Genomic DNA, 18,939 nt, shown 5'->3' with positions numbered 1-18,939 from the left:
GAGGGAACAGGCTGAGGTTGAACTGCGTGGCTCACCTGTGCCATAACCTCCAGGGACCAGCTGTCCCCCATGCTGATGGGTTGTGTTGGGTTAGCAGGGATCTTGCTGTCCTTCTCAGCGGGTCTTAGCAAAGTCGGCCCGAACACTGTCGCCAGATTGTGGAGAGACATCTTGTTGATGCTCTCCTTCTCTGCCACCCTGCGGGGAGGAACACAGGTTCATTTAGTGGTATAGATGGAGTAAATAAAGAGTATATACAGGTGTAAATGAGCAGTGAAGGAGCTGTGTGCTTAGAATTAAAACCTTAAAGGGCCCGTAATTTGTATGTTTGCAGGTCTATAATGTTATTTTTTGGATCTACTAGAACATGTTTACATGCTTCAGTGTTCAAAAAACACATTATTGTTCTCATGTTGTACATTTATACAATAACTTTTCTCACCCTCTGTCTGAAACGTTGTGTTTTGGCTCCTGTCTCTTTCAGGCCTCCCACCTGAAAAACCTAGTCTGCTCTGATTGGTCAGCTGTTATGGCGAAAGCTAGGTAATGTGGTTATGTAGCGTAACACCCAGATCTGGTGTAGAAATAATGGCGAAAGCTGCTCATTCTTTGTTTGAGGGTGTTATGCAAATGTGTTACACTGATAAGTGAGGGAAGAAAAACTGGGCTTCAGATGAGGTGTTTCCTAACAGATTTTGAAATCAGGTTGTATCACACACATTGGGAGAAACTTAACACTCTGTCTTTGGAGTGGGCTTTGAAAGTTTGCAGACCTTTAACTTTCATAAACATGCTACACAACACACTAACAGAAAAGGAAAACCCCAAAAAGCACATTATAAACTGTTTGATTAGTACATTTGATGATTTCTGGGATAGAAAGGCGCTACCTCTTAGAATGATTCAGCAGCTTTACACTAAATCATGTTAGACTTCTTTTGAATCGACATGGAAGTCACAGCACAGTGGGCATTTGCTGTTTTCAATTTCTGAATGACCACAAAGCTCCTCAGCCTCTGACAATCATTATTGTCTACTAGGAGTCCACCGATTGTTGGCCTGGCAGATTATCAGATCCGATATTCCACATTTTTCTGATTACCGGAATCGTTATCGTTATAGCTGGTTCCTGACGAAATAAATGAATTTAAATATGAGCTACTTTGGTTCTGATGCAGCTGTTTCCAGTCTCTGGTTTTGAGTAGCGTCCCACCCACAGCATTATGTGATTAGGAATGAATAAAAGACTATCAGCACTGAAGGACAAATGTCATGTCAAAAGCAATTTAATTAAACATATGTAAAACATAAATCAATGCATTTGAATGCAGTGTTGTCCTGGAGTTTTTGGAACTTTTGGAACTTTGACACCAAGTTTCTCCTGTTTATTGCAAACGCACTGTATATTGGTTCTGAAGACCATTTATTTGTCTCTTTGATTACTCATAATTGATATTGGTATTGGCCCTACAAAAAAACATATTTGGCCTTGTACTGGTCTGAATAACAATGCTGATATTCATTTTGCATTTTACAGCATTTCAAAATGAATCAATTTCAATTTTGAAGTGTTGATTGAACCCCAAAAAACTCTCTGAAGGGTTGGTTTTGGGAAATTTTTGGTACTTTTTAATATTTTATGGACTAAATGATTTATGACAAACCACAAAAACTGTCAACAAATCGTAAACTATCCAAGGTTTTGCTTCTAAATGTAAATTAAACATAAAAAAGAAGCCTCCAGCTCCATCCATTATTCGCTCATGCAGTGCTTTTAAGCAGATGCATCTGCATGGTTAGCGCTGGTATAATGTTTCAACCTCTTCACAATCACCATGGTAACCAGGAGACATTTTGCTGTTGTAGCTGAATACCTCAAAGTGCAAAAGCAGCATCGGTAAACCATTTTGAAGACTCATGTCTTTCAGTGTTGGATAAAACTCTCAGAATTGCAAGTTTGAAATATAAGATTTTGATAATACCAGGACACGAAAGTGAATTTATAAATCTTAAACCTGCAAGTGGCCACAATTAAATTCACCTACTGGAAACTCATGGATTGATGTACTTAATGTATATTTAGTCTTTTTGTGTTTCTGTGTGTGTGTGTGTGTGTGTGCATAGTCATGTCTACATTTTACATGCGTGTGTTCAGTTATTTAAACCTCTTCAAGTGATCCAAAAGGAAAAGGAATGTGACCAGGTTGGGCTCTGGCAGCGACAGCAGCAAGTTCAGCATACAGCTCTCTTTGGCGACACTATCAGTCAGAGCTGCACAGGAGCAAAAGATACCATTCATTACATTATCATTTCCCATGTTGTAAAGCTTTATACACCAACTCTAAGCAGACATACAGACGTTGCAGCTGCTATAATCAATTTGAATTATAGCAGTTAGTTATAAGCTACGTCATGTGTGAGTAACATCAAACTCAGCGTCTTACTGATGCCGCCTGCGAAATTAGGGTAGAGCTCGTCAGTGAAGAGTGGTTCTGGCAGCTCTCTGAAGTAAAGCTTCAAGGTCCCTGCGATGGCATTAACGTCCATCTCGCTCATCATCACCGACACGTCTTTGTTATCTGCGGGAGAGAGACGAGAACGTTGCGAAGACGAGAAGTTTGCAATGATTAAAGATAAGTCGAGGAAACACCTCATTGCAAGCAGAGTCGCTGTGCTTCTTAACTGTCAGTATCTCAAGAAGGAAAATCCACACACCTCACAAAAAAGATGCATTCATTATTAACAAATACATGAATCCAAATGCAAGTTAGCATAAATGAATCAGTCTATAAGTGTTGTTAATCGTTCTCACATCAGGTCCTTGCAAACTCACGATAATGATCACCTGATTCACATTTTAGAAAGATTACTAAAAGGCTTTCCTTATGGTGTTGGTCCATAAAGTTTCTCTGGGTTCTTTCCTAGAAATACATGTCAGATCCAGCTTTATAATATCACAAGGGAATGTAAGCACAAATGTACACTACAAATGTAAAATGTACACTATGTTCAAAAGTTTGGGTCACCCAGACATTTTCATGTTTTCCATGAAAACTCACAGTTTTATTCATGTGCTAACATAATTGCACAAGGGTTTTCTAATCATCAATTAGCCTTTCAACACAATGTAACATTAGAACACAGGAGTGATGGTTGCTGGAAATGGGCTTCTGTACCCCTATTTAGATATTCCATTAAAAATTTCCAGCCAGAATAGCCATTTACCACATTAACAATGTCTAGACTGTATTTCTGATTTATTTAATGATATCTTCATTGAAAAAAATGCTTTTCTTTCAAAAATAAAGACATTTTTAAGTGAACTCAAATTTTTGAATGCTACTATAGATACTACCATTCATCTATTTCCAGCCATGGCCACTCTGTTACTGTACAGCACAACTCAGATATGCATAAATACAATCTACAGCTTTCAGTCTTGTGAATAGAAGGCAATTCAAACAATCGTTAAGGTCAAAGTACTAAAAACTGCAGTTCCGCAAATGGCCACTTGAGGCTGCTTTCAAATATGAGTCAATCCTCATAGACCTCAATGTTAAAATCTCCAGCTTTGCAGCAGAAAAAGTTTCCATCCTGATACAAAATTTCATTTCTAAGTGACTCCAAACGATAGTGTATATTAAATACTGTACATATGCAAATACAACATCATCAGTTCATAATATTACACTATTACTGTTTTGCTTGAATGCTCTTCCATGGTGGTTTTGAGTGTCTTCTGAAACAGATTATCTCGGAAATTAGGACACCTGCCCATGTTTTCCTGTGTCTCTGTATATGTAAGGCTCCACTCACTGGTGTCGAAGGCCGTCTTCAGGGCCTGAATGTCAGTGGCCACCCCTGACACTCGGTAGATGCCCACCTCCTCCATGCCCCTCCTCTCAATCTCCTCTAGGCACTGCCGGACAATGTAGGGCACCTTGGAGCGCTCTCGCCTGGATGACGACATAAACAAAGATCTGTCACAAAAAAACTGTTTTATGCAGAGTGGAACCTTATTTGCAAATATACTGAACAAATGATGAGGCACTAAATGCATTTTTTTTACATTGCTTTTAGACTAGGAGGACCCTCTCTCTTTGTGTTTCCAATAAAATGTTCTATCTACATCGCTAATTGATTTTTTTCTGGTAATTCTAGTTAACCCATTTGCTATCTTTAAAACCTCATTAATGTCACTCATCTGCAACAATCACTGCAAACATGAACTCCTTAAAGCATTTACAAGCTCTTTCCGTCCTAACAGAGGATAAGACTGGCAGTCTGCACAAGAAATAATGTGGATTTGTTAATGTAACAGTCAGGACTTTATGAAGAGACACAGTATTCTAGTGGAGGTTAATCATCAATCCAGGCAGATATCAGTGACATAAACTGATTTCTTTAACATCTGTGTAAATCCAAATACAGTGAAATACTGGGGAAACAGTTAACCATTAGACTAACACTGTGGGATGTGAGCAAAGAAACAAAAACACGTAGGAGGCCCAGAATTGAGCCCTGCTGCAGAATCCAAGCAACAACAGACCAAGAAAATCATGGATAACTGCTTGTAGTTCCATACTACAAGTGGCCACATGATTATTCCTTATTTATTTACTTTTAATTCTCTTTATTTTATCGTCAACTCACTTGGTCACGGTGGAGATCTTGACTCCAAACACTCCCATGGGTTTCCGCGAGGGCATCCTCTTCAGGCTGAACTCTCTACTGGTGAACTTCATGGACAGTTTCACCTCGATCTGACTCAGGAAGAAAGGGCTTAAAGTTAAAACAGGTTTACAGGGTGAGAAGCCGCCGTACAAGCCTGGAAATCCATCTGCGATTGGCGTTCCACTATCTAGAGGAAATCCTGCCATGTTTAAACCAGATGTAGACTTAAACTGCTAAACCACATCCTGGCAAAACTGTTTAGAAGCGCCCATAGTGCTGTGTGATACTATAGCATGACTGTAAGGTTGCACTAAAGCTCACACCTAATAGGAGAATTTTAAAGCATCAGATTTGGCAGTTGTTTAACAGTAAAGTGAGGGACAAAAGAAAAATTGAAATCTACTCACCCCGTTCATGGGAATAACTGTCCTCTGCCAGTCTTTGCCTTGGAGTGTCTGAGGGTCGAGCTGAACGGAGGCAAAATAAACACATAATGCTGATTAACACAACATTTCATGGGCCAGTTCTATTTCCTTTGACCTAAAACAAATTTAATTACATCTGTACCACAAAAAACGCCTGCTGGGGGAAAAGAATCGCATTCAAAAAGTAAGAAATCCTTCAGAATCACTGTCAGTAAGCTGTTATTTTTGACGTTTCCCATTTATGGTGGTGGAAAGTAAAAAAAGTGCATTTATTTAAGATGATAAACTTCAATATGTGCTTCAATACTTCCATTTCTGATATTTTCTCCTTGCACAACATCACATTTCAGAGGGAAACTGCTGCAACTATAGATCAACTATAGATACAGGTTACTTACTTGAAAATATATGACATACTTAGAGCACAAAACACATTCTTAAGCATTAAGCCAGTATTTTGTTTTTGTTTGTTTGTTTTTTTTTGCTTGTGACCTCTAATTAAATTGACGAAAATTTACATATAAAATCAAATAAATTAAATTGTCATTCACTTCTATACTATTTACACGGATTAATTTCAGTAACTGTTTAAATTATCTATTATTTTACAAAAAAAAAAACTAAAAAGATTAGCAAAATGTCCCAAAAACTAATTTGTGTAGAAGAAATTTTCCTTCTTGGCTTATGTCATTATTAATACCCTCAGAATTTTCTTCTGATCTTTCGTAGGGGCCCGAACCACAGATTGGGAACCAATTTAACTGTAATTAAAGCAGGTAAAATTAGCTCCACCTTGGCCAGCAGCAAAATTCTGCAAATGCATTGATGCGGCGCTGACAATCTAATACTGACATATGTTCTATATATAAATATGTTAGAGATTTTACTGTAGATCCACCACTTTGATACTTTAAATACATAAAGCTGATCATATTTATGCACTGGAGCTTTTCTAAATTACTCTATTTTTTCTGCATGCTTGTTGGTTTGTTTGTTTAGAGATTACATTCAAAAAAACTGAAATTAGTAAAGTTTATAGGCTACAAGTGACGGTACAAGCATTTATACAAACTGAGATCCAAGTAGATCAAAGAATTTTTATATTACATGAATGAAGAAACATTTTCCCTCTTAATCCACTGTGGGTTCAAGGGTGTTTAATGCTTATTTGCTTTGTTAAGATAAAATTATCCTCACATGCAGTTGTCCTACTTATGCACTGTTCGGTTATGACAGCCTGAAGTTATATCTGCGTCGACTGCACTAATCTTCCCTCCGCTGCAGCAGAACGTTTTCAAAGGTGCTGCTGATACGTTACATCCTTTTACTGTATTTTTAGAACCACGATAAACAAACATAATTTATTCAGAAAGACTAAATTCACACCCAAATACACTCAGACCTGAAGAGCCGAGCCATCTGGGCCAATAAAAGCCGAGTACAGACACACACGGCTGACAAACAAACACACACAGACACAGAATACTGAATGTTGTATGTTTACTGAGCCTGAGCCCCATCTGGTTGCCTGTAAACCTGGATCATGTTTCTAATAACTGAATCTTTTGCTGCTCAGAGCGCTCTGTGGTTTTAGACATTCATCCATAAAGAAATAATACATTCCACTAAAAAAAACAATGAAGCTTCTTTTGCTTTCTGTTTAAAAAAAAAATGTTTTAAAAGCTCGAGTTTTTCAGCCAACAGACATGATTTTATCTCCTCTGGATTTACCATCTGAAGGTTTAGTAAAGGCAAATTTCCCAATAAATCACACATCTGTAAAACAAAACCCTATTAAACTCTGAAACGAAGCCAACACTTCTGAGATGCTTTGTAAAAACATGAGAATAGACTTTTTAAGATGGACAGAGACCTATATACAGTACTATGCATGAATTAAAGTTGCTCATTGGGCATAGAAAGCTCAAAAAACACTTCAAAATATGATTGAAGAGGAGGGGTATGCTTAAAAAAGCAAAGGGAAATGACTAATGTAAAAGGTGAAATCATGGAACAGATTTTGTGAAAACATGCTGCAGGTTTTACAAGTTCAGGAAAATGAATCTAAAAATTAAGCAAATATAGTATTTTGGCATTTGTCTGCTATAAATGAGTCACAGTGACCTCCAATTGTTTGCTCAGCCAGACATTTTGTCTTAAGCTGTAGGACTGTTTCATTTTTTTTTTTGTGATTCTGCAGGGACCAACTGGTTTTCTATTATTTTTGACTAATTGCGTATTTGCAGAATAAAATCTATCTAATAATCAATTCCTATGATGCAGCATTCGCGATGACGCAAGGATCAGTATTGAGTGTGAGCTGCTACTAAAAAAAGGCAGCCACGGTGTGTAAATGAGTCCACAATAAGCACACAAAGTAGGCTACGATGGAGGATAAAGCCGAAAAAACTCCATTAAAGCCAACACCATTCGTCAGAATCAGCCACAGTCGTCTTTTTCTTCTCCAGACACGCAGCAGACGGGTAAAACAGTGAAACTGCAGAGTGAAACGTGAGATTAATCAGCCGCTGTGACTGCTGCTGAAGACAGGAGTGGCAGTTTCTTGTCTGGGATTTGTGAAAATCCTGCTGAGCAACTTTCACACCACCCAGACGGCTCGTTTTCAATGACATCATCTGTCAAGAGGGGATCGAGTCTCAGGATTACCGAAGGAGCCACTAGGTGGAGCATGTGACTGCAAGCCACAGAAAGTGTCCTGGTGTGGGTAGATTTCCTGGTGTTTGAAGAAATAAATTCTGATACAGATTACTCAGAATGAATACTGCTGCTGTTAGAAATCTACTCTTTTGTAGTTTTTTTTTAGTTTTCTTGTTTTTGTCTCTGAGAAAATAAGCCGCAACACATCTTTCAGACACTAACAGAAGATTGATGTGTGTGTTTTTGTGGAAATAAAACTAGAATACACCATCACATGTGTACACACATTCATCTGCCCTGCTGTGGGTGGTGAAACAAAAGAAGGATTGAAAAAAACAATCATGTTGTTTAATGCATCTTTCTCTCTGCTGATCTCCAGAGTGACACTTGGCTCACGTTGTCTTGGCAACCTAATCAGCGGCTGTCTAAATCTACCATCAACCTACGATCAGTCAGTCTCATGGCAAGAATAAGGTCACTTTACGGTGTTCACATCTCTTTCACCTGTGCAGGATTCCAATGAATATTTTAAAACCAAAACTGGCAACACAATGATGGATGAACGAGACGAAAACTGAAGGTTTGTGTCGTTCTATTAAAATGCCACACATTCTCTCATTTCAGTGCAGCTGATCAGGTTGACAAATCACCACTTTTTGACATTTAAATTGCACTTACTGACAAAACCAATCCATTCTCTATATATTGCGGTGATCGATATCATCAGCCAGTTGTGACATCACGTACAATCTAAGTCATTTCTATAGATTTCATGCTTTTGTGGCACTGATGGTGACATAACTGCCTATCAGTAATGAGTCATGGTGGCTCTGCTGAAAAGGGGGGTGACGTCATGTCATACCGGGATCTGTCCTTTCCCCATGATGCGGTCTGTGCTCTCTCCATCCTCTTTGTTCTGCTTGGTCTTGTTGTAACACTTCTCGTAGCAGAGCAGCCTCAGGGTCTGAGAGCCCTCCAGCTCAATCTCAAACTCCTTTGGGAAAGAAAAAAAAAAGACAAAAATAGTTGTTGGGAGATTAGGTCGCAGCAAAAAAGGGGGGCCACAATTTGTGCACACTGGTGCAAACAGATAATGAAATGAAGAGATTATACTCTCAAAAAATCTGCATCCCCTTGTATTTTAATCCATACATCCCAGTGCAACACACAGCTGACCAACATTCCCTGCTGTTATGTAAGACAGCCCTCTGCATCTGGTTGGCACATTGTTTGGAGGCCTGCACCACGCTGGTTCACTTAGCTTTTGGACAGATGTGAGTCATCACCAGCAGCTCCTCGTTAGTTAATATTATTTCCACTTTGCTGAGCAAAATCCTCAAAGAGTCTTCGGGTCCGCTGTGGAAAATACTGTACCGCAGATGAACCCATCCTCCAGCTGTGCCGTTTTATTTGCATACACGGTTTTGTACGCGTACGTTCCTTTGCATGCGTACGCCGTGTGCATATGTGAGTTTGTTGTATGCTTGTAGGGGTTGCAGATGTTCTGCATGAGGTTTGTAAGACATTATTTTCACTGCTCAGAGATGGACAGTTAACTGATTAAGAGAGCAGATGTCAGATACATGACAGGCAGCATGAAACTGTGCCAAGAAGGAAATGTGTTCAGGTCTTCCTGAGTGAAAGGAAAACAAACACTGCTAAGTTTTTTTTTATGTGCTGTTCAACCTTGATTAAATAGTATTGCAGACAAATTTGTGCATGAGTTGGTTATGTGTAGTTCAGTAAAATATTAGGATGTCATGTCTTTCAGCATCAACAACTACATGACCCCGAAATTAATACCAACTCCACCAAGGAACGGGGTTGCGTTATGTGATGATGGGCCAATGTTTGTCCGTCTGTTTGTGCACAACATTACTCAAAAACGGACAAACGGATTTGGATGAAATTTTCAGGGAAGGTCAGAAATGACACAAGGACCAAGTGATTAAATTCTGGCAGTGATGCAGCTTATAGTCTGGATCCACAGATTTGTTAAAGATTTCTGTATCATTGCGAGATAGCGGCACAGCATCACTGTAACCATGACAACAAGTGAGCGTCAGCTGCCTGCAGACGATCACATGATTGTGATCCTACTACAAATCCCCCGACTTATCGGGACTTATCCGTCACAAATGATACAAGGAACAACTGATTAAATTGTGGGGGTGTTTCTGAGTCCCATCAATTCCCGCCGCCTGCTACATATTTACATCATGCGATTCAGTATCTGTACACAACGTACAGATGCAGAACTCATGCCTGTGTTCAGCACAAGGTCATTTTGTTTGTGGGTACATCTATATTAATATATATGGCCACATTCTATGTTGTCATGATTTCTGATCATCAATAACTAATAAAAAAAAAATGCTGCATCTCTACAAACATATTCTGCACTTCTGACAATGCCATACGATGGAATGAACAGCCTTGGCGGAGTACTGCGCTCTCTGAGTGCTTTTCTTGTTCTATATGTAGTGTTAAATATCTTTTACCTCATTCCATTTGGGTTCAGTGGTGTATCGATACACTCTCGTCTTGGCTTTATTTGAAAAGAAGCCAAAGGAGTCCACCTCCAATGTGCAGTAGAGATCTGACAGAGAGGAGAAGATTGGAAAGAAATTAGATTTATAGACACGCGTTATTTGTGAAAGTAGTACATTACTAAAACAACTGGTAATTGTTTGATGTTATCCTGGGAAAACAAATCTATTCCAGTTCCTTCAAATGAACCACTTTTAGCTATTACCAATTAAGTGCTGAAACCTGAAAGTTTAACCTAAAATGACATTGTTTTCTGTTGGTGCAGGGTCACATTAAAGTTGAGCTTTTCTTTGTAACTCATTTTGTCTGAATATGTGCGTTTTGTGACTCACTCAAACTCTGTTTGAGGCCGGAGGCAGAGTGGACGATTACATTCAGGAACCCGTAGAGACCGGGGGATTCATCCTCTGGAAAAACAGTCAGAGTGAGAGAGAAAAAAAGACAGCGGGGAGGGATTAGAAAAGCATGCAGATCTCTGTTTGTTCTGGAGCAGAATCACACATGGAAGGGAGAGATAAAACAGTACAGTACTGTAGGAAACATGTGGCCTGAACCCGTGTCTACTTTTTTCATCCCAGAATTATTAATCATTATTATTTCATTCCAGAGCCATTTTTTTAAAGGGGAATTTTATGGTTTAAAATGGAGCTGATGTGCACACAGAAAAAGCATGAAAATATAACCACACGTCTGTACACAGGGCCCCAATAGCTTTATGATGATACACTGCAGAGCTTCTGCTGCATCATCCAGAAACCCTCAGGACTTTAAACTAACTCAAAAAAGACAACTTTATCTTGTAAAAAACAGGCAAGCTGTTTTTAAAGATGCCAAAATGACACCATCTATTCAAGACAGAAACTGTGGAAACAGAAGGTATCATCAGACTTTTGACTTTCCGTCATTGGACCAAGGAGACCAAAACTAAGCTTGAAATTGTGATATTTAATCCAAATCATTTTATTCTATATGTCTTATTTTAAAAAAAAAACATTTGCTCTAAATGAATTTTGCAAAAAGCTAAACACTCTGCAGTCTGTGTTGCAGCTGTGAAGTCATTAGTAACTTTGCTACAACCATTCAGTTTTCGGCTGAACCAGGATGAACTGCAGGTTGTGTTTAAGGATCAGATCGAACAAAAATAAGAAAACAAATGTAAAGATAATGTTACTAGCAAAACATCTATAGTACTTGACGTAGAATCTTTCTTTTTCCAGTATTGTTTATACTGCTTGTGCTGTTTGAACAGAAGAAATGCCCAGAAACTGTTTGGTTCAGATGGTTAAAAACAGCTTTTAAATAATAAGTATCTTACCTTCTTTGTTGACACTGAGTGGAATGTGGTGGACAGTTTGAAGTTTGACGCAAGAACTGGTCAACATTTGCAGCTCCATGGAAGTCAGAGAGGAAGTTTTCAAACCTTGAGGGATGACAATATTTTAAATGACACTGTGTAGGAAAAAAAAGCATATCTATTATTTAAAAGTGTGAGTTTTCTCTGTGCTTTAAGGCAAAATACTGATTTTTCCTCACAAGGTCAATGGACTAGTAGCATTTAATGTGCTACAGTTATTTGGGGAGTTGTTGTTTCATGCATATTCTTGGACGCTTACATTTCTTCTGCTGTTCCTTTAGGATCTCCTTCCACTCGGCACGTTCGTAGTCCGAGGAAATCAGAAAACTGTAACTCTGAAACACAAACACACAGAAAGTGTTTGAGAGAAGCGCACTGAAAAATTGAGAGGACCAAGATCTGCGATTCTCCACACTTCAGCTTTTAAAGTCGGCATTCGTGTATTGTTGCTCAGCCAGCTTAAACAGCTGTAAGATATCAGACTGCAGTTGCTACACACTGATGCAAGAAAGTCTGAGTTTGAGACACATCAAAAGGGAATTAATCTTGAAAAAATTTAGGGAGGGGGAAACTGCGCTGGGAATGTAGCGAAGAACTAAAAAAATAAAACTCTAAAATGAGAAAAACACATGAAATTTGGAGGAGTGGAGCATACAGGGAGCAGTGAAAGGAGGATGATGGAGCAGAAAAGAGATGGAAGAAACAGACGGAGGGTGTCATCACCTTGCCGTTCTTGTTGTAGAGTCTGAGGGGCATGCTTGGAGACGTCAGCAGGAGCAGAGACTCTTGTTCCGAAAGCTTCTTCCTGAGACGATCGATGACTTTTGAACCCTTGTTGGCTCTCTGAAACCACAAACATTTGAATGTGGCAAAACCTCGAAGCGAATCAAACTCAGAGTTTGAAAAACATTGTTGAGTTTCAGCTTAAATCAGAGGATCACCATTGTATTGTTGAGTTCCTAAACAGATTTGTGCGTCTGTAAATCTCCACGTTACCTTCTCTCTCTGAATCTCACTGCGAAGGTGTGAGATCTTGACCTTCATGGCGTCGAGCTCCTCATCTGGGACTTGAGGGATGGTGAGCGGCTCGGTCTCCTCGGGGCCCTGGAAGGTCAGGTCAGTCAGGGGGATGTACCACTTACTGTCGTACTGCTGGTTTTTACTGCGGCAGGAAAATCAGAGGGAGAAGGATGGTGAAAGGCAGGTAAAAATAGACGGCCGTGAAGGAGGAGAATAGGAAAAGATAAATTAAAAAAAAATGAAACAAGTCTTAACTGTCATCTGAAGACAGAGAAAAGTGGGCCAACATGTTTATTAATGATAAAATACATCAACAAAGCCTTGAGGAAAATCTCATTTTGACTGATTACTAGTTGCAGACGCTGTGAATTTATCGCAAAATTCTCCTGTAGACGTCTGGTGATGATTCATCGTTCATACCGACTGTTATAGTGTATCTCTTAGCAAAAATGAAATAAGTGTAAAGAAATATATTCAGTAGAAGACAGAGATTATGTGACTACCTCTTGTCCATGTGGCAGAGACAGAAACACTATTAGTAAGATGTGTCACTGCTTTATGATGATGGTGGTTTTGTTGTACATTTGCCTTTCATTAGTTAGATAGAAATGTTATGCAAGTCAGGTCTCACTTAGATCTCACTCTCAAAGTGATTCCACCTGAAGAAATAAATGTCATTTTTCACATAATTTATTTTGAGGTATCCAGCTGTCTTCTTCACTAGCTGATTATTATTCACAGTCAGTCTAACGTCAGGAGGGATGAGGTGCAACAAAAACAGACGCTTCTTACCCTCCGATTTGTTTCTTCAGCTTGGCGCAGAGCAGCAGATCAGTAAAGAGGAAGACGTGCCGCAGCTTTCTGGCTCCCTCGACCAACTCCACCATGAAGCTGTCCTTCAGCAGCTGCCGGTTCTGTGGCAGAAAAAAAAAACGAGACAGTGGCGGGTCAGTAACACAAAGCTTTGGATGCTGACAACTAAACAGCTGGAGCCAATAATTCCACTTGGAGGAATGTGCACTGGAAGGAAATCAATGAAACTCAAATATATAAAAATTTAAGCAATTCCGATATCATATACACATCTTAGTGGCATGTAATAGAGTCACAGTAACAAATGAGGTATTTTAGAGACAGTTGTTGGAGCGGCATCTGATCCCGCTTCTCTGCAAATACTGAAAAAAATGGAGGATACAAGGAAAAGGAACCAGTGGGGAAAGGAAGGAACTGAGGAATACGGCATCAAAAAAGTCGAACTGACTCACTTCCTATGTGCCACATACAAATATGCACCAATAATTAACAAAATAATTACTGAAAACTGTGGAGCGATTGGCGCTAAACTATATTTATCAAACTGATTGCTCTTTTCATGCTCTGGATGGGGCATAATCGCCAATTTGCACGTCACAATGGAATGAATGAGTAGCAGTGAAAAAAGGAAGAGGAGCTCTGGACTGATGTCAGACTACGTAATGAGATGTGTAATGCTGTCGTTGGCCAAAAGGGGGCAGTGATGCCATTATCTAAAGAGGGGGAAAAGCATTTGCAAGAACAAAACAGGGAGCAGGCAAATGTCAAACCACAGCTCAATAGTAAATGGCTCACTTTCACATGCTCATAACCTTGGTTTTACTTGTGGTTTGGGCTATTATAACAGTTATGCCAGAGAGGATCACTGTAAAAATGAGACGACACAATGAATAATTATATTCTTACAATAAGTGTTACCAATTTTCAAACATCTTTTACCTACTCGCAATGGATAAATGCATCTATAGTTACGGTGATTGTTAGATATTTGTGTCATTTGCTAACACAATTATTGGGATTAAATTTTTGCAAAGTGACATGTAGACAGCAATAAATTGAAAGTGAATGCTACATGCCGACACAACTTTAAGAGCAGGTTTCTTTTTATCTAAAGCAAGAACAACGGCAGCTGATCCGCTATAAGAGCACACATAAAGGATTCTATCTTTTGCTGCTCTCCAATCCAAGAAAATATGTTTCTTCTAGGAGCTTTTAATGCTGATTTTACTACTTTTCATCATAAATAAAGTATATTTTTCTTCTCAGGGCAGCTTGGCTTTACATTTAACCAGTGCCCACTCCCTACATGCTACCCCATCATGAACACACCCTTACTGTCACTGCCAGAAAACGCTGAAGTGGAGCTGATGCAAATGAAAAAAAAAAAAGAAGTTTTCTGTGCTTTTAAAACCTGACTGTACATCTGCTTGCAGAGAGGAGCATCATGCTGTGTTACTCAGTGTTTGTGCTTATGAATGATGGAGATGGCGAAGAAGGAAGGATGACAAAGGCAACAGAGGGAAATGGGAGCATGACAGAGAGAGAAAGAAATCCCAGAGAGGGAGCAAAAGGCAGCCTTAGAATATATACTGCAAAAAGGAAAGTGAATTTATGATAGAGAATGGAGAGGAGAGGAGAAGAAGCCGGAGAGACAGAGCAGAAGAGATGTCACACTGCAGTTTGTTTCTGTAGATAGACACTAAACCATGTGACAGCTCCACTGCAGTTACTGAAGCACCTCTTCATACACACTCACCAGCAGATCACAATCACGTTCTGATCCCTGAAATAAGGATCTTATAGAAACCCGATTCCCACTCGTCGGTGTAATTATTCATTTCTAGCTCTGCAAAGGAGACAGTGACGATGATGGCCTGTGATAGAAAACTTCCGGATGAGCTGCGTTCTGTCGGTTGTTTCTAGCGGCGACTGTCACCTGCATCTGTCAGTCCGCACACGAAAGGAGGATGAAATTCCTGAAAAAACGCTCATTTTGTCCTCTTCCTGACTGTCCTAATATACTTTTCCAATCATGACTGCGTCTTGTAACCAGTTACTGCACATTCACATGTCTGTCTCCATATTTGTTTTGCTGTTGACTTTGATGTCATGGGAATGGCACATCTGTGAAGTCACTCCAGATGCAATAAAACCCCCCGGAGGATAAAACCGAACTAGAATCAAGCTTCGTCTTGTCTTACCTCTGTCTATCTACATGCTGTCATGCTCAATCTATACTTAGAATGTGGAGCGTACAGTAGTTTGAATGAGACATCAGTCACACTGCTGCTCTTGGTTTTGGCATATTGCTCAAATTCAACACTAAAGTGAAGGAATGATGGAGTGTAGACTATAATGTGAGTCTATAAATGCAGCAGCACATCATTAGTGTACAGAGCACCATCGGCCTGGTCTTTATAGGACGGTTGAGCGCTTTCAGCTGGCCATTTCACAGGCATTTAATCCAATGCCAATTACATACAGACTATGGAGGGTTTAAACTCTCAGAAATAAATAAAAAACATATATAGAACCAATTTTTCTTGCTTTTCATGCACTGTTTTATGTCTCGTATTCAAATCTAAGTGTGTCATCCAATTGTAAATATATAAAAAATTACAATGCATGTGTTAAAGATTTTCTAACATATAAGTGTTCCATGTCATTTCTACAAAAAAAAAATTAGAAAAAAATGATGTGCCAGTCTGAAACAGGATTTTGGAGATTCTTTGGGGCCTGGACTGTTGGTGTCTTTTAGTTGGACTTATTTTTTCGGTGGATAACAATCAAGAACAGAAAACTAAGAGTAAGTGGTCTGCACTACCGTTCAAATGTTTGGGGCCACCCAGACAATTTCACACTTTTATTCATGTGCTAACATAATTGCACAAGGGTTTTCTAATCATTAGCCTTTCAACACCATTAGCTAACACAATGTAGCATTAGAACACAGGAGTGATGGTTGCTGGAAATGTTCCTCTGTACCCCTATATAGACATTCCATTAAAAATGTCCAGCTAGAATAGTCATTTACCACATTAACAATGTCTACACTGCATGTATGTTTCATTTAATGGTATCTTCATTGAAAAAAACTGCTTTGCTTCCAAAAATAAGGACATTTCTAAGTGACCCCAAACTTTTGAACGGTAGTATAAATATTATCATTCAAGGCCTTTCTATTACTGTACATACTGTGCATACATACAATCTACAGCTTTCAGTCTTGTGAATAGACAGCGATTCAACCAATCGTTAACGACAAAGTACCAAAAACTCCAGTTCCGCAAATGGCCACTTGAGGCTGCCTTCAAATATGAGTCAATCCTCATAGACCTCAATGTTAAAATCTTCAGCTTTGCAGCAGCAATGAAAATGTTTACATCCTGATACAAAAACAGAATTGGTCTCTATAGCTAACGTCTTGTTTCATGACAACTGTGCAGCGGATGAATCTTTATATAACTGACCTGTTCATATTGTATTAAGGCTGAAAGTTATGTCTAATTACGGGTGTTTCTATTCTGAATGACAGCTGGGTGCCTTCATAGGACATTTCATCACACATGCTTCACCTTGTTCCTTATTTTTGGATTAGCTGGAAGTTGGGAGCAGCGATAGCCGGATGCACCACGCTGAGCTTCAAAACCGCTGTTCAGGATGCCACAGATGTTTTTTCCATCTTTATGTACAGTCGGTCGATTCAACAAAGAAATCTCTTTTGATTGTCACAATGAATCTGCAGCAAATTCTTACAGTAGACTAGATCACTGATTGGATCACTGCCTATAAAGCACAGCAGCAGATTAAGATGGATTACTATCCAGAAAGCACCTTTGTAATGCCGATTAATGCAAATCAAGGCTGAACATAGTTTGCGTTACACAGGAACAAACAGATTTGTCTAAACGATGAATTATGATTTATGATATGATCTAACCAGACTTGAGATGACCTCCTGTAAACTACACTACCCATCAGGCCTCAGTGGTAATCCTCTCCTCCATGAATCTCATTATCAAGAGATAACCTAAAGGGACGGTAACGGACCAAATAATGTTGCTCTCATGATTAAGTTTTATTCACAGCAATGAATGATGGGTTTAATAAGCTGAATGTCTGCACATATTTTTCTTTTTGTTTAGTTGAGGTTCATTGTTTTATATTTAGATGCAGATAAAGTCCAGTTGAGGCTCATTTCTAAATCAGTAAACTGATGAATTTCAAATCTGGCTTTTTTGCTGCTGCTTCACTTTGCTTCTAGGGGAGAGACATCCTTAACAAACCAGCTGTCTCAGCGCATCATGACATTTTCATAACAGCCAGTAGGAGAAATGCAGCTTTCTCTGTTTCTCATAATAGCTGACCGGCACATCGGCTTAGTCAGTGTGGATGACACGAAGCAGAGCATGCTGACAGAACGCAGATTAAATATTGACCATCTCCTGGAGAAGCCTGGCTGAGAGCAAGTAATGGCACGAGTTTACAAAGGACGCGGGTCTAAATTTAGAATACAGGCTTTCAGGGGTGGTGTGTAGATGGGGGCATCTTTGTGGGGAAAAAGTGAGTGTGTGCACTTCCACTAGCAACACTCACGTTAGGAGCATATCTTTCCCAAAGGCAAACAAAGCAGAGCGAGGACATGAGCGCCATCATTTGCATTTTAATTAAGCGGTGTCTTGTTTGTCGCCTCCCCTCATGTGGCCGAGCCAGGGCCTCTGGGGGCCACCTGCACCGCTCTGCTGCTGCTGCTGCTGCTGCTGCTGCATGCCTCCACTGACCAAACCACAGGTTACTCACCAGTGTGCACGCAATGACACTCCAGAGCTCCCTCTGTTCTTTAGATTTTCAGGTCTTTGTATTCCTATCGTCATTGTTTTTAGATTGTTTTTGCTTCTTCTGACAACTGAATATTTGGAAGAGATTCCAGATTACTGAAGTGAACAAAAATGCTCCACGCAGCTAGTGCTTAAATCAAGTCTTTAGCAGTGTTTATAGATTGTTGCTATGAGCCCTGCATGCAGCAAAGCTATAATTCAAAACGTACTAATTGTGTAAAAAAATTACTGCATCTAAAGTATCATTCTTGGATTAAAAAGTCACTTCTTTTAAGCACCAGCTTCTCAGCTCTTCCAGGTGAGTGAATCTTACATGTTGAGCTTATTTGGTGAAACACAGACAAAAAAAAAAAAAAAAAGGAGTCTATCATGCAGTCGATCTATAGTGAGGTACAATATAATGAGCCCCATTGATTTCCATGTGCTGCTTTCATGTATCCATGATAAATATTTGATGGCTGGTGTGGAGGCCTGGACAGACTGAGATGGAAACTGAGGCCTGCGGGGACATTAAGGGAGGTATGTGTGTGTGTGTGTGTGTGTGTGTGTGTGTGTGTGTGTGTGTGAAAGGGTGCGGTAATGACCCCCCTGTGAGCCGGGGGAGGAG

The 18,939-nt window shown here is 39.5% G+C and overlaps 1 protein-coding gene across 1 annotated transcript in view; it reads right to left on the bottom strand.

The window, feature by feature from the left end:
• bcr (BCR activator of RhoGEF and GTPase) overlaps positions 1-18,939 on the bottom strand; it is a 100,942-nt gene that overhangs the window by 3,791 nt on the left and 78,212 nt on the right. The window contains exons 9-22 of the mRNA XM_023278256.3: positions 13,474-13,595; positions 12,658-12,823; positions 12,385-12,504; positions 11,921-11,996; positions 11,623-11,727; positions 10,640-10,714; positions 10,259-10,356; positions 8,620-8,751; positions 5,082-5,141; positions 4,654-4,763; positions 3,817-3,956; positions 2,445-2,579; positions 2,166-2,271; positions 36-198 (exon numbers count right to left, since the gene is read on the bottom strand). Of these exons, the coding sequence (XP_023134024.1) occupies positions 36-198; positions 2,166-2,271; positions 2,445-2,579; positions 3,817-3,956; positions 4,654-4,763; positions 5,082-5,141; positions 8,620-8,751; positions 10,259-10,356; positions 10,640-10,714; positions 11,623-11,727; positions 11,921-11,996; positions 12,385-12,504; positions 12,658-12,823; positions 13,474-13,595 (1,608 nt within the window). The remainder of the gene's footprint in view (positions 1-35; positions 199-2,165; positions 2,272-2,444; positions 2,580-3,816; positions 3,957-4,653; positions 4,764-5,081; positions 5,142-8,619; positions 8,752-10,258; positions 10,357-10,639; positions 10,715-11,622; positions 11,728-11,920; positions 11,997-12,384; positions 12,505-12,657; positions 12,824-13,473; positions 13,596-18,939) is intronic.

The sequence above is a fragment of the Amphiprion ocellaris genome, chromosome 17 (assembly GCF_022539595.1).
Source record: "Amphiprion ocellaris isolate individual 3 ecotype Okinawa chromosome 17, ASM2253959v1, whole genome shotgun sequence".
NCBI lineage: Eukaryota > Metazoa > Chordata > Actinopteri > Pomacentridae > Amphiprion > Amphiprion ocellaris.
The sequence above is the reverse complement of the archived record's forward strand: the minus strand, read 5'-3'. Positions and strand labels throughout refer to the sequence as shown.